The sequence below is a fragment of the Sebastes fasciatus genome, chromosome 13 (genome assembly GCF_043250625.1).
Source record: "Sebastes fasciatus isolate fSebFas1 chromosome 13, fSebFas1.pri, whole genome shotgun sequence".
NCBI lineage: Eukaryota > Metazoa > Chordata > Actinopteri > Perciformes > Sebastidae > Sebastes > Sebastes fasciatus.
In genome coordinates this window covers 31,557,431-31,576,843 of record NC_133807.1, presented here as the reverse complement: position 1 = coordinate 31,576,843, position 19,413 = coordinate 31,557,431, and the positions used below count along the sequence as shown (strand labels likewise).

The following is a 19,413-nucleotide window of genomic DNA, read 5'->3' as shown; positions in this document are numbered from 1 at the left end:
AATACCTGACAGACATTTACAGTGATTTTAAGAAATGATCAGATTAGAATGGTTTATTGAGCTCAGCTCAGATTTATTGTTTCAACACTAGCAGGAGGAACATGGGACAGCTTGACTTCTGTGTTCTGACATTTTCAGAGCAGGGTTCTAAACCACATGTTCCACTTCCTCTTTACAATCCACACTGTTTCCTGTGAATGTCAAATTAACTCCACCAACGCCTGAGGCTCTTTAGCTGCTAAATGTTACACTATTATGTTCACCAGCTAGTATCTAACTGTGTCTGTCTGCTGTTTGGTCCAGAGTAGGTAGTGTACGGTGGGCTTTTAGAGTCTTTATTTGACAAAAATGACTAATCAATGAGCTGAAACACGCTATAAAGCTCCATAAAGACATCCTTCAATATTGTCATTCAATACATTGATATTATAAGAATATACATTTTTTAATGGTCTTAAGTAGAAGTAATAATACCACACTGTACAAATACTCCATTACGAGTCCAGCATTGAAAATGATGAAGTATTATTGGCAAAATGTGCTTAAAGTATCAAAATTAAAATTAGTCAATGTATAAAAAAATATGTTACTGTTGCTTGTGCATTAAAGGAACAGTGTGTAACATTGCAGGGGATCTATAAGCAGAACTGGAATATAATATTCATAACTATGTTTTCATTAGTGTATAATCACCTGAAACTAAGAATCGTGTTTTCGTTAGCTTAGAATGAGCCCTTCATATCTAAACTGGAAAAAGAAAGTTTGGAAACTTGTGTTTGGTGGATTATTTCTCTGTTGTTCCAATGCTAATGGTCATTGTATTTTACATCGTTGGAAAACCTGTTTATTTACCTTCACAATGATGTCCAACTGGTAAGGATCATGCATTTGTGGGATGAGCAGCACAGCTGATTATGTGGGTAGCGCCCAAGAAAAATTTGCCAAAATGCTCCGTCAATGGTAAACAGTGTATTCTCCTGTTGGTGTTGACTCTTGTTTTGATTTGTTTAGTGGATTGGATGATTGAACTCTCCATCAGTAACAAGGCACAAACAAGACATATTGGCAATTTTCCCCTTTATTAATTTAATACACCGTCAGGAGCCTCAGTAGCAGTAGAAGATCCATACGCAGCCACAACAGCCTGGCACCTCCTCCTCATGCTGGTCACCAACCTGGTCACATGTTGCTGTGGGATGGCATTCCATTCCTCAACCAGGATGCAACTTGGTTTTGCGGAAAACCAGCTTCAACAGTGTATTATCCTGTTGGTATTGACTCTTGTTTTGAGCTCCAGGTGCTGCCAATTAGGTCTGGCCTGTTGGGTGCTGCGCGCTACTAAAGTGATCATTTGGTGTCTGCTACAAACATCGGCATGCCACGTTGATCTAATCTTGATAAGGCCCGTGCGATAAGGCAAGTTGAATTCTGGTTGAGGAATGGAACGCCATCCCACAGCAACGTGTGACCAGGTTGGTGACCAGCATGAGGAGGAGGTGCTAGGCTGTTGTGGCTGCGTATGGATCTTCCACCACTACTGAGGCTCCTGACGGTGTATTAAATTAATAAAGGGGAAAATTGCCAATATATCTTGTTTGTTCCTTGTTACTGATAGAGAGTTCAATCATCCAATCCACCAAACAACTCAAAACAAGAGTCATACCAACAGGAGAATACACTGTTTACCATTGACGGAGCATTTTGGCAAATTTTTCTTGGGCGCTCCCCACATAATCAGCTGTGCTGCTCATCCCACAAATGCATGATCCTTACAAGTTGGACATCATTGTGAAGGTAAATAAACAGGCTTTCCAACGATGTAAAATACAATGACCACTAGCATTGTAACAACAGAGAAATAATCAACCAAACACAAGTTTCCAAACTTTTTTTCCCCAGTATACATAGGGAGGGGATCCTCTCCATGGAGTCCGCCATGCTTCTACAGTAGCCCAGAACGGACAAACCAAACACTGACTCTGGAGAGAGCCTTTCACGTTTTTACGTTACCTGAAGGCCACCGTAGTTCTCCGACACGCTTGTGAAACTGCGGTAACGTGAGTTGCAGAGTGCTAAACCGTGGTACCGCCAGCCGCCGTCTGACTTCCGTTGCTCCCTAAAGTAGTGTTATTATGGTATAAGGATGACCTCTGATGAGCGAGGCGAACAGCGTTACCACGGTTTTACTCACGGTACCGCAGTCTTGGAAAGGGAGGAGTGAGCGGAGGGGTACTCAGTTAGTTGCAATCTGCAACCACACAACTAGATGCCGCCAAATCCGATGTCCGAAATCAGATGTTTCTGTATGTAATCTGTAAAATAACTCTTAAAGGAACAGTGTGTAGGTATCTAGTGGTAAGGTTGCAGATTACAACTTCTCCCGTGTGCCGAGCATGTAGGATTGTTATGGCGGCCGACACGAAAACGCAAATGGCCCTCTACGTGGGAAGTGAGTGGTGAAGCGAAAGAGAGAGCGAGAGCGAAAGGCAGCGACGGGAGCGAGTAACGTTATCGACTCCGGCCCAAGCAGGAAAAGTTAACCGAGTTTAGTTTGTCCGTTCTGTGCTACTGTAGAAACATGGTGGACTCCGTGGAGAGAGGACCCGCTCCATGTACATATTAAACGGCTCACTGTAAGGTAATGAAAACACAATAATACACTAAAGTAAACATACTTATTAATATTATATTCCATCTCTGCCAATAGATCCCCCTAAATGTTACACACTGTGTCCTTTAACTAAAATGTAGTGGAACTAAATGAACAATATCTGCCTCCTGTGGTAGAAGTAAATTGGAAAGTACATTACGAGCACCTCAAAAGTGTTCTGAAGTACAGTACTGGAATAAATGTACTTAGTTACTTCCCACCACTGGGGAGTATAACTTTAAAGACATGTCAAACAGTAGTATTACTACAGTATTTCTTGGTGCGTGGCAGGCGGATGGAAGCAGTGAGCAGTAATTTACCACATTTGCTTAGTGGGAGAGGCGTGGAAGGGGCAATAGAGCTCGTGTTTAAAAGCACTTTGCTCCCATAATATTGCTCCGTACTTTTCCAGATCCCTCAGAGCCTCTTTTAGTGCTGTATTTTGATGATAGCAGTTAATGTCGTGGTCAGTCTCGCTTATCGTGAACAGGCCCAGTCAGTCCCTACAGGACTTCCTGTGTCTCATCATAAATCCATCCTAAATCAATTACAGCAACATGAGCCACGCACATTGTACTCTTGCCTCGCCCCGTTTAGTTCGGACAGTGTGGCTGGATTAAGAGTTACTTCACCAATGTCTGAAAGTCACTACGTTCGTATTCTTTGCATGTGTCCTGTACAGTGGTGGAATAATAATATCAGCTAAATTCGGTCACACACAAACACAAAGCTGATCAATTTAAAAGGATGTCAACAGCAGCTGATTATCATTATATAACTACTAATAAGATTCACCTACCTGTTACTTTCCATCAAATTAAAAGAGAGAGTTACGCACCCTCTCTGTTGGAGCTGAGTGAGGCAGAGAGACCTTGAAGCTGCAGCAGAGCACTGATGGAAGACAGATAGAGGAAGGTATTTCCTGTTTTTCCTTCGATGTAATGGAGGGAATGTAGTCCTTCATGTTGCCTCCTCCCCCCTCCTTTCTCCTCCCTTTTACTCCATGTGACGGAAGGAGGTCCAGCGGGTCAGAGGAAAAATTAACAGAATAATACGACAGTTCAGTGTTTGTTCAGTGTTGTTCAAATAATGACCAGTATGGCGATAAGACTTATGAATACAGGAACTCAGCAATAAGAGAGGGACGGGTGTGTGTTTGCAAAGAACAAAGTATTCTTTGTTGGACAAACATAATGCGTCATATCATCGATCAGTCACTGTCTCAGTCTGCAATTCTGGAAAAATCCCATTAAAGAACACGCATGCATACATAAAGTACATTAGTTATACTAAACAGACCTCTTAAGGTCAAGAGACCAAGACAGCATTTCTTTAGATGAACAGAAAGAAATGTCAGTTTGTTTGTCTTTAAGACACAGAATATTAACCAACCTATTAAAAAGGGCTGCACGATTATAATAATCACAATTATTCATTGATTTTAGCGACAAAATATGTGGTAACACTACATACATTTTAACAGGCCAGCAAATTTCATGGTAATTAGGTGATAATTAGTAAGTAACCTATTTGAAATTTCTTTGGAATTACTGCAAAATAACCCCAATATTTACCTCCGAATGTATCGAAAATTACTTTATTATAAACATTATTTAACCATTATATGCTAAAATAGCATATAATGGTTAAAATAGGGCCCTTAGGCTTGAGAAGCGGCTGCTCTTCATCGGAGGTGGAAAACTAATAGAAGACACTTCTGATCAGGCACAAATCTCACCATTGTTTGACTTATTGTCTACACCAGGGGTCAGCAACCTTTACTATCAAAAGAGACATTTTAGGCAAAAAAGAATAAAAAAAAAAGAATCTGTCTGGAGCCGCAAAACATTTGAGCATTGAGGGCCAAAGTTCAAATGTACGGCGGAGTATTAGGGCCATATTGAGGGAAAAAACATCTGAGATTTACAGAATAAAGTCATAATATTATGAGAAAAAAGTCGTAATATTACGAGAATAAAGTCAGAACTTTACTAGAAAAAAGAAAATAACACGTAAAATTAGTACTTCATAAAATTACGACTTTATTCTCATATTATGACTTTATTCTCGAAATATTATGACTATTCTCGAAATATTATGACTTTATCATCATAATATTACGACTTTATTCTCAAAATATTATGACTTTACTCTCAAAATATTATGACTTCTCATAATATTATGACTTTATTCTCGTAATATGACTTTATTATCGTAATATTATGACTTTATTATCGTAATATTACGACTTTATTCTTGAAATCTCAGATTTATTTATTTTTCCTCAATGTGGCCCTAATACTCCGTCGTACCATCGTACCATAGACCTACAACTATGATACATAAAAATGAAAACGTAAACAAAAAAACAGTTATTCATTTCCATTTTTAAAAATCCTCAGGGAGCCACTGGAGAGGAGCTAAAGAGCCGCAGGTTGCTGACCCCTGGTCTACACAAATGTAACCTGGAGTTTTTAAGACATTTCAAAGAAGTTATTTTCTAATTATTATCTATTTATCAACAGACATGAAAATACAGCATATCAGTTAACTTTGTATTCTTTTCATGGTATTAAATTAATTACTAGCTATTGGGAAATAGCGTAATATAATTATTAAATAATGTTTATAATAAAGTAGTTTTTGATAATTTTGTAGGTAAATATTGGGGTTATTTGGCAGTAATTCCAAAGAAATGTCAAATAGGTTACTTGTTAATTATCACCTAATTACCATGAAATTTGCGGGCCTATAAAATGAAGTGTTACCAGATATTTGTATTGCACAGTCCACTGCTTTCACGTCCACGTTGCACTACATATTCCTGCTAATGTACAAATATTTGCATCAAAAATAGGTTCGTCCTTATTCACAGTCTTATCACCTAGAAGCAAATTCAAATTGTACCAACTTTTTTCACCCAAAGTTAAATCAACAGAGCGTTGCTTTCACTTTCACGTTGTGCTATACGTTCCTGCTAATTAACACATGTTTTTGCATCAAAATAAGACTTAAAAATAGTTTCTTCTTCACCTGAATTCAGTGCAATTTTGTTTTATTATTATTATTTGTATAATAATGCAGTATATTACTCTTCTACTCTGGACTGCAACATTCAGGAAAGTGGCTGGCTTTTAGTTTGGGAGCCGCTTGAGTTAATCAAAAATCTAAATTGTGATCGCGATTCATATTCGATTAACTATGCAGCCCTACAATCTATCACTGCCACAACATCTACTTGTCTTTCCCTGTCCTCTAGTTTCCTGGTCCAACACTATCTCAGGCTGACTCACTTAATGAGGACCATGTGAGAGTGTGTGGAGGAAAACTAAAACAAAAATCAGCCCCCACAAACATTCTTTCCACAAACATTTTCCACAACTTAGCGGTAACAATCCTATAAAAGGCCGTGTGTACAATCCAGCTGTCACGTTGTTTTTTTTAATTTTATGATAGCTTGATTCCTCACATCTTAGTAATGAATCAATAGGTAGCTCTCACACCAATGTTAGCTCTGTTCCCTCAGTTAGAGTGGACGACACAGCTTCTTTCAGGTGGTTTATCAGGCTGCTGCAATCCTAAATGTGGCTACGCCTTCTAGACGTATTATTCAACCCTGTCTACATTACATGTGGTCATTCGAGCCACGTTTAAAGCTGGGGTAGGCGGTGTATATTTGGCATTATTAGGCAAAGATAACATGTTAATCTTTCAGCATACTGTAATTCAAGTGCTCAGAGAAATAGACTTCTGCACCTCCTCTTGGCTCTGTTTATAGGCCTTAGAGAATCTAGCCCGTAACGAGAGTCTCAGGTCATTTCAGAGAGAAAGGGCGTTCCTATTAGCTGCTAAATAAACACAGATGTGTGTACACGTCCCTTCAGATGGGGAAAGCCTGAAAACCTCAAAGCCTGATTCAACAGCAGAGGGTTTCAGGTAGGGATGCACCGGTCCGACTTCTTCGATACCGATAGCGTACCTGGGCTTTGGGTATCGGCGGATACCGAGTACCGATCTGATACCAGTCTTGGATTTAATTAACTTTTTGGCAGCCTGCCACTGTGGCTGGTGCAAAATGTACCAGCCACTCAATAGATTACCATTGTGATTTTATTTGTCTGGTGAGTGAAGCAAATCTAGCAGCCACTTGCACATTTTGATGCTAATTTTCCGACCCGGTCCGACACCAGTGTTTGATTAATAAACTGCATGCCTCGCTGTGTGGAAGTGACTAGATCACGCTCGACTTAAACATTACTTTCCTAACTTTTTAAAACAAAATGTAACAAATAAATACAAGATTTTAATGAATTGCATTAAAATAATAAAATCATACAACAGCAACTTGGTAAAAAATCAACAGAAATAACATTTCAATTGTAAACCTTTGTAATATCGGTATCGGTGCATCCCTAGTTTCAAGATGGAGAGAAAATAAATAAAGTTTTAATTTGGCTGATGAGACGTTTGCTCAGGTACCGATACCGGATCAGATAGCAGGCCGATACTGACTCTGGATCGTGACAATGGGGCCGATCTATTACATTTTATTAGTTTGTAAACAATATACATTATATTATATACTATATATATTATTGCAGGTACAAATCAATAAAATGTATATCTATGAATTTATTTTTGACTTGTTTTACAAAGTTAGGAAAGCAATGTGTAGGTCAAGCCTGATCCAGTCACTTCCACATTTATTTATAAGAAGTAATAGAACTAATTCAGTTTCCAGGACGGCGGTCAGGACGGGGGAGGGGGCCGAGGATACTGAGAGGTCACAGGACTATCACAAGGACATTACACGCCACAACTGGAATGCACTGCACTACAGCCACGCTGATAGTTTACAGGCATTCATGGGGAAGGAAGTCCAGAGAAAATAACTGCATATTCATATGTGTCCACTAGAGGTCAGCAGAACATTATAATGTCTAACACTAGCTTTCCTTTCTTCTGCAGACAGGACGACACACACAGAGAGCGTCTCTCATGATGCATCCAAGAATTCAAGAGCATGCTGTCAACTCGTTGTTAATCATGATGTTCCTCTGGATCATTTACTGGCACATTTATTTGTGAATGCATCAGGTTGCATGGTTATTGAAGTATTAGAGGCAGATGTTTTTCCCCATGATTGATCCGATTAGTCTATTGTCAGGCCATTATAATCATTGTTATTATTATTATTGGCCTATAAGAGTATTCCTTGTTATGCTGTACCAATGTTAATTTAAATTAATAAAAAAGATATAATATAATATATAATATATATATATATTATAATATATATCATATATGTAATATATATATAATAAATATATAAATATAAATATATATAATATATTTATATATAATATAAATAGATATTTATAATATAAATATATAATTATTATTAAACAATATGAATATTATGCATGCTCTGCAAGAAGTACCATAGTATGTCTAAGAAAGTCATAAAAAAAGTCATAGTATATGTCGAAAATAATCTTACTATGGTTTCTTTTGATTGTTATATTTTGAGAGTTTTGATGGAAATTAAATGTATTAGTCTGGTATTGTGTCTGCTTCGACCCTATAGATGAAGTTGACAGGTGACAAGAGTGTTCGCTGCCATCCAGAGGTCACAGTGAGGAACTACAGCACCACATGAATTTGATGTCTGACTGACGGCTGGATTTGTGCAATTTTACCTCATAAAGAATTGTTGGATTTTCAGTACCTGGCTTCCAAAAATCATCTTTATCCAGCTGCCACACTTCACTCTGAGGAAGGCTGTGGAAAACATTGTTATAATCTTCAAACATGCTGCTTAAATTTGAAAAATAAAGACCACACATTTCAAAAAAAATATTGAACCTTATTAAAGCTGCTGTTTTCTTTTTTTTACAGCTAAACAGTACACTACAAGATGTTTCTGAAAACATTTGAGGAGAGAAATAGGCATTACAGTAACAGAATATGGATTCATATTTGATCAGCGCTGCCTAGTTTGACCGTTTGATCAGAGTTCACAAGTGATTGACAGCTGCCTCCGTTGAATGAACAGCCAATAGGAATGCTCTCTCTCTGAAATGACCTGTGATTGGCTAAAGTCTCTCGTCACAGGTTAGATTTTTTAAAGCCTGAAAACAGAGCCATGAGGAGGAGCAGAAGTCTAGTTTTCTCTCAGAACACTTGAATTACAATATGCTGAAAGGTTATTATGGAATGTTTGCCCAATGATGCCAAATGCCCTCTCTGCCTACTGCAGCTTTAAGATCAAGAAGCAGAGAGCATCATTAGTTCAATCCAATTCCAGATCATGGGAGAAAAAAAAGAATAAAATAGATATAATGAATGAAGCTTTTGATATTGCAGACAGCAAAAACATGTTTAAGTAATCATGTAGTTCATCTGACATGCAGGAATAAACAGACGAGCATGGACGTCATACTGCTACATACCATTAACAATGAGCAATACATGACTTTTGCATTCATTACAGGCACGCCCCAGACTTTCTCTCATCTTCTCTATTGATCTAACTGTGCTAATCTGTAGGTCAGTAAAGGGAGATTCAGTGTTGCAGCACAGTGTGGGATAAACTTACTGCCAGAGGGATATTGTGGCAGTGAACAGGATATATTCATACACAGCATTTGGACCCTGGAGGAGACGAGCCCATTGACTAACAGGGAAATGTCTTCAAGGACAGCCACACCCAAAAACATAGATTTTTCTTGGCTCTTTTATCTCTCGTCTTTTCGGTGAACTTTCTTTTGGAAACCAGACAAATAATCTTCTTACAGCATCATCGCTTCGCTTCCTCTCCTCTCCTCTCCTCTCCTCTCCTCTCCTTTAATGGCCGCTCTACCTCTCTCTCCACCTTGTCATTGGTTTCTTTGCGTCTTCAATCTTTCATTTCAGTTTCTATCTTACACAGAGATACCTTCCTTTTACGAGCATTGGTTAAATAAATGTGAAAGATAAGCGACCGCGAAGAAGGGACAAAGGCGGTACGGAGGCGGGGAGGAGGGCTGAGTATAGCAGGACCATCAATCAGTCGGAGGTTCAAACAGAGGAGACACAAATGGGAGTGGTTTTGTCAGTTTGACACTTTTTTCAAATCACTTTATGTTGGATGCAGATCTACAAAAGAAGGATGGTGTTAACGGTTAATGTGAAATAACGTCATCCACGGCGTCAGCATTTTTTTTTTCTATTGAAAAATCTGTAGACTCTATTAAGGTAAATGGTTGCAAAAAGTTTTAAACAGGAAACAGTGGTTTAAATGATGTTGACCATCAGTTTCTCACCTTGGATTTAGAGCAAAAACAGTTGATGTGCAGCAAAATTGATTCCCTGAATCCGGCCCCCACCACACCCCTTAAAGACTCCTGGAGCACGATCTGGGAACTGACATATCTGACATTATTGGTCTAGTGCATTCCTCATCTTTATGTGCCGGGCAAGGCCTGATGCAGTGTGTGGTGCTCCATAAAGCCCATTATACCAATGCTAAATTGGCAAAAATATACCGACAGAAGCGATGCCTGTAATAGATGCAAGTATTCCCCTGCTGACCATTTACATATGTTCTGGACTGCGGGACAGGGAGAGAGAGGAGAGGGATCTTCATTACTCCTTTCCTACGACCCTCTTTATTTTATTTTTATTATTTATTTATTTATTTATTTCCCCGTTGCGAGACCAAGACCAACATGGGCGGGGTTGGTCCTGGTTCTGTTTTTATTTCATGTCACGGACACTGAGTTATGTTCTACATGTGATAAGATGACCTTTACCATGTGTGCAAAAAAAAACAAAAAAGCAATTGTGGCTTCTTGGGTCAGCTATTTTATACATTTCTTCAGGTGTGTGGCATAAGCAGGTGCACATGTGAGGGTAACACAATGGTAAAACAATATGAGCTAACGGAGCAACAACCTGCTGAGGTTTTGTACTGCGATCCACAGGAGGAGCAAGAGAGCACAGAAAGGCTGCCAAACCCAAAGTGCTCCTCGAGCTTTCTAACTTTCCAACCTTTCCAACTGGATATTTAATGACTCTGTCCTTAATCAGCCCCAGGTCTGTTTTTACAGAAACATTAAGATTGGTCATGACACTGCATGCTATTTAGTGCTACTGTATGCATAGTAATCTGTTAATAATGACAATGGGAGCAACTTATCTTTCCCTTTGTGGTTGCAGTTTCATGCATAGAAAGCCTCTAATATCAGTGCGATAAGAATATTAATGATCTTAATATGTTTGACATTCTTCTGATTTTAATAAATATTTACAGGCTGTATAAGCTGTTTGTTCAGTCATTTAGTCATAAAGCATTTTTTTTATATACAGATGACGTGCAGAAACAGTGAGCATTGTACTGACACAGGAGGAACACCTGACGAAAAAAATCTCTGTGTAGGATTTGGCGGCACTTAGTGGTGTGGTTGCAGGTTGCAACCAACTGAGTACCCCTCCGCTCACTTCTCCCTTTCCAAGACTGCTGTAATGTCGAGCTACGGTCTCCCCCGCGTCCTCCGACCGCATCCTCCGACCGCATCCTCCGACCGCATCCTCCGACCGCAGCCAACACTGTTTAACAGACGGGCTTCACTAGATACAACCAAGAGGTTTTGGTGCTTCCGTGTAGTTTGTGTTGGAGTCTGAGTCTGAACAGCATAGCCACACGCGAGCGCACATGGAACACCGACCCGGATTGATTTACACGTGTAAGAAGTTACAAACAGTCCGTTTAACCAAGCATTTTTTTTGTGTGCAGGTAACTTTAACATTTTCAGGTGATTATACACTAATGAAAACAAAGATATGAATATTATATTCCATTTCTGCTAATAGATCCCCCAAAAAGCTCCACACTGTTCCTGTAATGTATTTATTTCCAGTTAGAAGTTAAATAGCAAATTCAAAGTTAGACAAGAAGACATTTTGAGATTAAATTGTAAAAGGTGCTTGTGTGTTTTTAATGTGGAACAGTATAGCCCTCATTACTTCAGTCTTAAAAAGCAAATCGTATAGCCTAAATCTTAGATATTGTTTCCTTTGCAGTATGTCACACCTACATTTCATACCCAGTGAAAGACAAATATTAGCTCCTACACTGTATATATATCTCACATCTTTCTATACTGCAGCGCTCTTAAGCCTCCTGTAACACATTGACAGATCTGAACTGTTGATGGGTGGACAAGCCGCTAAGATAGCAAACATGATGGATGAGGAATAGGAGAGGCTGGGTGCAGTTCCTGTTAAACACAACTGCTGTAAAATATCTGAATTATTTTATTGACCGTGCACATAACTGATAAGCACAAACAGTTCCCCCCCCCCCCACTACACAAACACTCCATATGAGTCACGTACCTGCGCATTAAACATTTGGTTACTGGCCATTTGAGGAAGAAGGTCTGAGGGAGCGGCCAAAGGTTCCACATTCACCTTCCTGTGTCCACCATGCAGGCAGCAAGAACAGGATGAGGGGCGAGGACTGACGAGAACCAACAAAGGAACACAAGAACAAAAATATTAAATCAACAAGGAGAGAGGAGACAAGCTGGTGAAGAGAGAGATTTATCTAGTTAAATATCTATCCAGAATATCCACAGGATTACAATCACCATGGTTACACTGGACTTCAGGACGATGACGGTGCCCGTGGGCATCGTGCGCATACTGGAGGTGATCTTCACCTGCATCTCCTTCAGCCTGGTGGCGTCAGCGGGCCACAGAACCGACTCCTTCTGGACGTGGTGCATGTTCACCTGGTGCTTCTGCTTCTGCGTCACCCTCCTTATCCTCTTCCTTGAGTTCACCAGCCTCGCCGCCAAGTTGCCCATCTCCTGGGATGACTTCACGTCCTCTTTTGCCATGTTGGCTACTCTAATGGTGTGTACCCTTTTTTACTCTCTTGTTATTTGTCTTTTTCTACAGATATTTTCAGGACAAACTTGTTGCAGGTTGATGGAGAAGTATATCAGTGACTGTTATGGTCACTGGGAATATTAAAGTCTACATTTTGCAAATACATTTTAAACTAATATCGTATGTGAACTATGTATATGTTGATTGTTGATGTAAAATGATGTAAAATTGTAAGAGGTTTCATTAGATCTAGAAATAGTGCACTTAGTGTAGATCTCCGCCAGGTGTGTCTGCAACAACCACTGCTGCAATGTTTGATTGAAATAATACAAACCACAATTGTCTAACCCCCGTCTAGACTGCAAGTGTATCAGACATATTTTTCACTTGTGCACAAAAGATACTCATTTTAATCTATGCAGGCATTTGTCTGCACCGGCTCTGTGCAGGCACGCATCTCAGCTCCGTCTCAGGGTTATAACTGCAGTTGATGCCCAATAAAAAGGCACGGAATAACTATATCTCTGGCCGCAGAGCAGCGGCTGCGCGATGGCGATGCAGTCCGCTGTGCGTGTAGCAAATAACGTATATTGTCAAGAAGTGAAAGTCAATTGTTCGTTCCTTTGCAACGTCAGCGCCCAGCCAGCAGCAAAGCTACGCTTACGCCTTTTTGGACTGAAAGCGAGTACCGGACGGCAGTAAAACGCCCACCTAAAAAGTGCCGTACGAAAGTAAAACAAAATGATTTCTATTCTATTGTCATATTCTACCGAAATGGCCCGTGTCGAAAACAATAAAATATTACAAATATAATAAGCGTTTTCAGTCCAAAATGGCGGCAGCAGCTGTTGTAGTTGCGTGTAGTTCCGTTAGCTGTAAGCTGATAGCCAAACACAGCGTCTAAACACAGCGTCTAAAACAATAAAGCTTAGCATGCCGTTTTGCCCTGCTGTGTCTCACTTGCGCCGCCTACCGGCCGGGGGCAGGTTGAGGGTAGTGAGTGAGGAGTCCGCAGTCAATCAATGTCGGTATCAAACAGGCAATAATAGTTGGGGTACTTTTTGGAGAAAGTGTGAGTCACTGCAACCACATGAGGTCCCAGAGCATGCAGCCATAAATGAGCACCCAAAATATGCTGCAGTTTGGTGCAGCAGTATGCGAGATTAGCCGTGGACAGACGCAGAGATGCACAAACATTTACGCACACGTCCCATCTCATTATCTCCTGGTGAAGATAATAAAGCTGTGTTTTCCACCGTAAACACTTCAACAGCATATTTTTTAATAACCACAACTCCCCAAAACAGATAATGATAATCACATGTTTCAAATCAGGCTATTGTAAATATGCATGTTTACTATTTACTGGTGCTAAAAGATTAACACAACACGATTCTCAATAGTACACATAATCAAAGTAAATTCAACTGCTAGAGAGTATCTTATTGAACGACTCATTTCACACTTATTTTCTCTCATACAGGTGCTGGCTGCATCCATCATCTATCCCGTCTTCTTCACTTGCTCTAGCTGCGGCAAACAGATCGGCGCCACCGTCATTTCCTGCCTGGCCTTCATCCTGTACGCCATCGAGGTCGGGCTGACGCGGGCTAAACCCGGCGAGATTAGTGGATTTCTGTCCACGGTCCCGGGCCTCCTCAAGGTTCTGGAGGCCTTCGTGGCCTGCATCATCTTCATCTGTTTGGACGACAGATGGTACTCGCGGTTTCCGGGTCTCCAGTGGTGCGTCGCCGTCTACTCCATTTGCTTCATCTTTGCCCTCCTCGTCATCATTTTTACCATCTGCCGCCTTCTGACCCTCTTCCCCGCACCGTTTGACAAAGTCCTGACGTGCTGCAACGTGTTGGCGGTGTTGATGTACATCACAGCTGTGGTCATCTGGCCGCTGTACAGCTTCAAGAACAATCCCAGGCCGAGCTTCTGCACGAAAGGGGTTAGATGTTCCTGGGATAATTTAGTGGTGATCACTTTCATGACCTGTTTCAACCTGGCTGCTTACATCGCTGATACTGTTTATTCTTTTAGGCTGGTGTTCTTCGTCAGCAGAACGTAGGTTGCAAATACGTCTCATATTTCAGGAGCAGGAGAATGTAAAGCATCTCTTGTGCGACTTTTGTTAAACATATGTTATTTCACTGTTGTTTTCATGATGATCCCAACACACTCGGGTTTGTTTGATCTGAATGAGGGTGTCTTTTACCTCTCATGATTCTCTGAGGACATGAGACAACAGTGGTTGTGTCTATTTTTTTATGTCAGAAAGATGTGAACCCGATCTCTTTTCTAATGCTTCCTCCTCCTCCGTGATCCTTATTAATTATCTCATTTTGATACAGCATTGATGTGACCACGTCCTTCTCAGTTATAAACTCATTAAGTGCATATATTTTTGTTGATTTCAGTGTGAAATATGAATAAAATGTCGTAAAAGTGTGGACTTATTGTGCATGCTTTTGTTGTTTCAGCACCTCAGTATTAGATTACAATCACAACTGCATGATTCATAAATGAGTAATGTGTTTAATGGTTAAATAATCAGTTTAATGGTTTAACAGGTACACTGGGACCTCTCCTATCCTTCTCAAAGGATGTTTGCAAAGGTGTGTCAAAGTGTGCATACCGTGAAACACACAGCAGCTACATGTATAGGTTTCAACCTCACAATTCCCCTCTCACTTTGCTGCTTTTAAACAAACCTCTTACTGTCACAAAATGTATTCACTCCTCCGCATTTAATGATGAAAGGAAAAACATAGAGAGTAGAGGCGGTTCACATATCTTACAATATAATAAAAACAAGTGAGTAATCGGTAGGGATTGAAGCCTTGCTTGCTTATCTTAATGATACTTTAGGAGGTTACATAACCTTTGACCAGTCCAGTCATTACTGCTCTCTACAAAGTCAAAATGGAGACTCAGGGGTAGATTCTGTATGTAGTGATCTCGTAAACACAAATAAAGAGATGAGAGAGAAAAATAACCTGAGGAAGGAAGGAAAGAAAGACAGAGAGGAGGATTTGTTTCAGAATGACAGTTCTGTTGTCATATACTGTAGGGGATTTTTTAAAAGCTTTTTTAAAACTCGTTGGTGCGATGTACAAAAAGGGAGTTTTCATAGTACATAGATGCTTTGCTTTTGATTGCAGGCAATGTAAGCAGTGATGTAATGAATCATAATGCTAAAGTTAATACACTAAAACATCATACTGTTGTCTGCTTGTTAGAAGGCTAAAGACCATCTTTCGATGGGATCACACCAGCCGTGACGCCAATTCAGACCAGTCAAAGGTGATGTCTTTTTTTCTCTGACCAAAAGTCCAAACCAGTGAGCAACCTTTGGTCTGAAAAGTGAAGCCAATGCTGAAGTGCCTTAAACCTGCATTCTCTCTAACAGCCAGCAGGGGGCGACTCCTGGCTGCTAAAAGAAGTCTGATTGTATAGAAGTCTATGAGAAGATGAGTCTACTCCTCTCTTGATTTATTACCTCAGTAAACATTGTAAACATGGGTTTATGGTCTCAATCGCTAGTTTCAAGTCTTCTCCAATACAGCATGATGTTCATTTAGTAAATTATGGTCCCATTTAGAGTCAAATAGACCATAAAGCAGGGGATGCTTTAGGGCGGGGCTACCTTGCGGTCGACAGGTCGCTACCACGGCGTTGTCCGGTCTGGGAGTTGTCCGTGTTTTCGTCTTACATCTTTAACCCTTTCACAGTGTGTGTTTTCAGGTCATGAAAGTTAATTGTAACATTTTTGGTCTCCTAAAATCGTCTTATTCAGCATTCAGCTTCACCCTCTGTGTCGCTTCTGGTTGCAAAAAAACAAGATGGAGACGGCCAAAATGCCGAACCCGAGGCTTCAAAACGGCAGTCCACAAAACCAACGGGTGACGTCATGATGACTACGTCCACTTCTTATATACAGTCTGTGGTCCAGGACCACATTTTGCCATGATGACTCACACAGACTCACAAGGTGAAAACAATACCAGCGTCGCTGTCGCGGCTGGTTCAAAAAGGCTCTATTAAAGAGATAAATGCTCGATATTCAACTTTTTATAGCAACCTGAAGTTTAATTGATTTAAAATCTATAAAATCCCTTCGCCAAACTCCCTTTTGTACCTCCCAGAGACAATAAATCAAGTGAACTCAAGGACAGGATAGGAGTGATTTTACGTAGGATGCGACCTACACACCTCATCATTGTGTTGGAGATTAGCCTCTGAACAGGTGAGGACCAGAGTCCAGTGTATGTGTGTCGGGAGGTGAACATGATAACATTCAACCAATCTGTGGAGTGAAACCGGGGCCATAAAGTGTGCAGATAAGCCCAGGATGCTCTGTTTAAATATACACCACCACCACCACCACACTGAGTTTCAGTTTCAGACGACACACCTGCTCGGGGCTCTGGTCTACATGGATTTCTTCAACAGGATCTGGTTTATTGGCCTTTCTGTACTGAGGGATGCACTGAGGAGAATCTACTGACTTTGGAAACAACAGACTCATCCGGTCCAGCCATGATCAGTGTGGACTTGCGGGCGCTCACCCAGCCTGTGGGCATCATGCGAATAATGGCGACCATCCTCACCGGTATGTGTTTTAGCCTGGTGGCGACGGTGGGATACGTCTCGTCTCCCTACTGGGCGTGGTGCATGTTCACCTGGTGCTTCTGCTTCTTCTTCACCCTCCTCATTCTCATCCTGGAGTTCACGACCGTCAACGCCAAATTGCCTTTCGCCTGGGACGACTTCACCGCCGCCTTCGCCATGCTGGCAAGCCTCATGTGCCTGTCTGCCTCCGTCATGTACCCCATCTTTTTCACCTGCAACATCTGCCACCGCCAGATCGGCGCCTCCGTGGTGTCCTGGGTCTGCTTCGGGGTGTACGCCGGCGTGGTGGCGTTAACTTTTCTTCGTCCGAGCGGGCAGAACAGCGGGTTCCTCTCCACAGTGCCAGGCATTATGAAGATGCTGGAGACGTTCCTCGCCTGTCTCATCTTCACGTCGCTGGATGAACTCCAGTACTCCGGCTCCCCGGAGCTGCAGTGGTGCGTGGCCGTGTACTCCTTGTGCTTCATCTTTGCCATCCTCATAACCCTGTTCTCCACCATACAGCTCACCTCGTTTTTACCGTTCTCCTTCGACAAGCTCGTGATCGTCTACAACGTTTTGGCAGCAGTGATGTACGTGACGGCTATGGTGATCTGGCCACTGTATAGTCTCCGCACCAGTAAGAGACCCAATAACTGTGGCCACCTCTGTGTCTGGGATAAACTGGTGGTGGTCACCTTCATGACGATCCTCAACGTTATCGTTTACACCCTGGACACCGTCTACTCTATACGCCTCGTGTTCTGTGTCAGTAACGAGTGAAGCTGCTGCTTATCAGAACTAACATGAACTGAAATGTGTACTGGGTTTGAATACATGGGAACAGAAACGATTGAGTTTTATACTGAAATGTTGGGTGCCCAGTGGGGAAAGAAGTAGAGTAAGTTAATGATTAAAACTGTAGTATCACTGTCGTAAAAATTAAAAATAGCCTGGTAGAACTTTGGATCCTGATACACAAAGAGTGGTCAAACAAGGTAACAATACTGAGCTCACATTTCACTTTATTACACTGTGTCACAGTCAAATTATGCCGCATTTGAATGTTTTCACTTCCACGCTCGTCATCTCATCATTTGTGGGGGCAGCAACTTTCTGATTAAAGGAATAGTTTGACATTTTGGGTAACAGACTTAATTTATTTCTTGCACAGAGTTAGATGAGAAGATTGAAACCATAGAAGATACAGCGTCTGGCCAAGAAATAGTCCGGCCCTGTAAAACCATCAGTTTCTTTGTATATACGGTTTAAACAAACAAGATATGACGGGTTCATTAGTGAGCTTTAGAGGTGTTGGCAGATCTTGTTGCCTTCTTACAGAGACAGGCTAGCTGTTTCCAGTCTTTATGCTAAGCTAATCTAACCGGCTGCAAGTGGTAGCTTTGTGTTTATTTGGGCTGTCAAAGTTAACGCCATAATAACACGTTCACGCAAATTTGTGTTAATGCCACTAATTTCTTTAACACATTAATGCAATCGATGTTTCGGAGGTTGTATTGGGCTCAGTTTGAAAGCTAGAGTGAAGCTGTTGTTGCCTGTTGGGCTGCAGTTTGCCATGTTATGATGTGAGCATATTATTTAAAGCTAAATGCAGTACCTGTGAGGGTTTCTGGATCAATATCTATCATTGTTTTGTGTTGTTAATTGATTTCCAATAATAAATATATACATACATTTGCATAAAGCAGCATATTTGACCACTCCCATGTTGATAAGAGTATTAAATACTTGACAAATCTCCCTTTAAGGTACATTTTGAACTGATATAAAATGTGCAATTAATTTGTGATTAATCGCGATTAACTATGTCAATCGATTGACAGCCCTATTTATAACACATTACAATGTAGTTGTAAGCAGATATAAGATGTGTTTTCATATGAGAACTTATAATTGCTGACATACGGTACATTATAAATACTTACAATGTCCTTATAGCTGGGTACAACTACATTATAGTGTGTTATAAACCATTTATTAAATGTTTGCATACTGCTTACAAATGCTAAATAGGGAGAATTAAATTATTTTTCAGTGTAAACTAGAACCAAATGTTTTGTTTCTACTGATGCTGATTGTTTTTGTCAACCAGTGTTTTACATTATACTCTCCTCAGATAACACTGTGAGAGGCTGAAGGAATGTCATTGATTTGATGAACATACAGCAGCTCTTTCCATAGACCTTCCCATTGTTAAGTCTTGGAGATCCTTTCTAAATTGGATATAAGCTAAGATTTCAGAAAGAAAT

General features: G+C 40.7%; 2 protein-coding genes across 2 annotated transcripts; both read left to right on the top strand.

Annotated features, from left to right (window-relative positions):
- The first annotated feature begins 12,033 nt into the window (after positions 1-12,033).
- Positions 12,034-14,982, top strand: LOC141781297 (myeloid-associated differentiation marker homolog). The gene is made up of 2 exons (XM_074656937.1): positions 12,034-12,550; positions 14,010-14,982. Exons 1-2 carry the CDS (start codon positions 12,284-12,286, stop codon positions 14,598-14,600), a joined length of 858 nt encoding a protein of 285 aa, XP_074513038.1. The 5' UTR covers positions 12,034-12,283; the 3' UTR covers positions 14,601-14,982.
- A 1,572-nt stretch (positions 14,983-16,554) lies between these two features.
- On the top strand, positions 16,555-18,848 carry LOC141781292 (myeloid-associated differentiation marker homolog). Its single transcript, XM_074656930.1, has one exon. The coding sequence runs from the start codon at positions 17,072-17,074 to the stop codon at positions 17,924-17,926; it is 855 nt and encodes a 284-aa protein (XP_074513031.1). The 5' UTR covers positions 16,555-17,071; the 3' UTR covers positions 17,927-18,848.
- The last annotated feature ends 565 nt before the right edge of the window (positions 18,849-19,413 follow it).

What these genes read in the sequence shown, in the direction of transcription:
- LOC141781297 (XM_074656937.1), top strand. Translation starts at nt 12,284, where the DNA reads ATGGTTACACTGGACTTCAGGACGATGACGGTGCCCGTGGGCATCGTG. An exon ending in CCATGTTGGCTACTCTAATG is followed by an intron (nt 12,551 to 14,009) that starts GTGTGTACCCTT and finishes TCTCTCATACAG; the next exon opens with GTGCTGGCTGCATCCATCAT.
- LOC141781292 (XM_074656930.1), top strand. Translation starts at nt 17,072, where the DNA reads ATGATCAGTGTGGACTTGCGGGCGCTCACCCAGCCTGTGGGCATCATG.